We start from the raw sequence: 2,403 nt of genomic DNA on the forward strand, positions 1-2,403 counted from the left end.
AATTGATATAAAAACAGATTAACAGGAGAAAATTTTAATTATGTGTGTATTGGAGCCCCATAACAATGTGAGACCCAAGGATAAGTCTGTCGGTAGATATTTATATGCCCCCCTGAGCTAAAGAATGGGATAGGGACCTGGGGCTTCAAAGGGAGAGAGGGCAACCTACAGATAGGTCTTTCAGATAAAAATTATCTCTGGTAATAGCTCTCTTTCTGGGCCAGGGCCCCTATCTAAAATTTTTTAGGTAGTTAAGGGAGAGGTAAAAGTTTTTCTTGAGTTTGCTGGGTCTTGATTGCCTTCAGTTCAAAATAACCCAAGTGCCAAAGCAGCACATTTTGGGGTCACATATATTGCTCCCCCTCAAAGTCATTTTCAAAAGGTTACATATTATATTACTCATTTAGATGACATTCTCAAAATGACAAAAACCAGAGATGGATAACAGATTAATGATTGCCACAGGACAGGGAAGACGTGTATGGATGTAATATAAAGGGGTAACAAGGAGTTCCTTGGTGATGTTGGAAACATTTTGTATCAGCACTGCAGTGGTATTTATGTGAATCTATATACATGGGGTAAAATTGCATAGGGCTACACACACACAAAGACAAATGAGTGCATGGTAAGACCAGTAAGAGTTGAAAAGCCCTGTAATCTAGGTAACAGTATTTTGCCAATATCAATTACCTGGCTTTGATATTGCAAGATACACTGGTTATGTGGGATGCGACCATTGGAGGAAATTGGTTCAAGGGGCTCTGTGAACGACTGTTGCAACTTAACAAGGTAAACTTTGCAACTACTGTTGCAAAATAACAAGATAAAAAAAAAAGCTGCTGGACAATTCTTTAACAATTGCTACTTTGCATTGCTTGGGATTCCATGGTTTGTTTAAGAAAATAATGTGATTTTTTTTTCACAAACAGCAGTTTTTTTGCTTTCTTCTGGCTGTTCTAGTGGTGACATGTCCATCGGGCCGATGTTTGGTTCATTCATGTTGGTACGTGATGTTTTACATCTTGCTGCCCCTGCCACAAAAGTCAATTGAATTTCAGAATTTGATATTCCTAATCTCAAATTTTCTGATGGGGTATACTTGGCCGAGCCAATCCATGCTCTTTTAGAACACTTTACTTGGTACATCATAAGTATGCAATAAAAATCACTTCTTACTTGAAAATTCTATTTATTCTAAGGACATCATTTATATTTTCTTAAAGCTAAACTTCCACGTAACTAGCTCAACACATATTTTTCATTAGAGTTCATGACAGCTTTGCTTGTGTTTCACGCACTAAGCCCAGAAAAGGACTCTCCACCTTTTGTCCTCCATATGAGAAAAACAGGGCCTTAGCCCCTGACAATTTACATTCTTTTCCTCTGCAACCCTTCATTGTTGAAATATATATGCTTAATTTGTATGGATAAAGCACACTGTACATACTAGTGTTATCTTGGAAATGTTTTGAAATCCTTCCATGTTCTTCAGTCTTATAAATACTTTGTTTTTAAGAACAGAATTCCTGGGTGATATGAATTTATTGTTCACGAACTAGACGCCAGTCATTTTGCTTATAATAATTCACTTACCAACAACTACTCTTCCTTCTTACTGCAAGTCTATCGAAACTCAAGTAGATCCACAGACAAGTTCAATGTTACAGTATGAAAGCTGCCACTCCCTGATCCCAAACCTGAAGCCTGGCCTGGTTGCTCCACAATATATTGACTAATTCCTTTGTTTCTTGGGACTTGGGCTTGTTTAAATTCCAGTGTAGCAAAAGATCCAAGAATATATATGGAAAAGCAAATCTTTGAACACATGTACCTATATATGAAGGAGGTCATTTCTTTTGTGTACATGTCTGAAACTTGTGTTTAGAGGTTCTTATTTTCTAAATACCAGTAAATCTCCCTACCCCGTGTCTCCTTTAGGCCTTAGAAGCAAGGGCGCGAGGACTTCGAGCGATTTCCTAACTTTTCCGGTGTTTTAGTTTTCACAAAGTTCTGCACAATTGTTACAAAAGGGGCTGCTGGGGGCTGGTATTAAGCTCCTTCGACTGTCATTCCCAGTGACTACTTACTGTGTCCGGCCGCGGCAAGGGCGGGAAGGGCCTGGGCAAGGGCGGCGCCAAGCGCCACCGCAAGGTGCTGCGCGACAACATCCAGGGCATCACCAAGCCCGCCATCCGGCGGCTGGCCCGGCGCGGCGGCGTCAAGCGCATCTCCGGCCTCATCTACGAGGAGACCCGCGGGGTGCTCAAGGTGTTCCTGGAGAACGTGATCCGGGACGCCGTCACCTACACGGAGCACGCCAAGCGCAAGACGGTCACGGCCATGGACGTGGTCTACGCGCTCAAGCGCCAGGGCCGCACCCTCTACGGCTTCGGGGGCTGA

General features: G+C 42.3%; 1 protein-coding gene across 1 annotated transcript; it reads left to right on the plus strand.

Annotated features, from left to right (window-relative positions):
* The first annotated feature begins 723 nt into the window (after positions 1-723).
* Positions 724-2,403, plus strand: LOC116629042 (histone H4-like). Its single transcript, XM_032399330.1, has 2 exons — positions 724-792; positions 2,110-2,403. Exons 1-2 carry the CDS (start codon positions 724-726, stop codon positions 2,401-2,403), a joined length of 363 nt encoding a protein of 120 aa, XP_032255221.1.

The sequence above is a fragment of the Phoca vitulina genome, unplaced genomic scaffold, assembly GCF_004348235.1.
Source record: "Phoca vitulina isolate PV1807 unplaced genomic scaffold, GSC_HSeal_1.0 scaffold217, whole genome shotgun sequence".
Taxonomy (NCBI): Eukaryota; Metazoa; Chordata; class Mammalia; order Carnivora; family Phocidae; genus Phoca; species Phoca vitulina.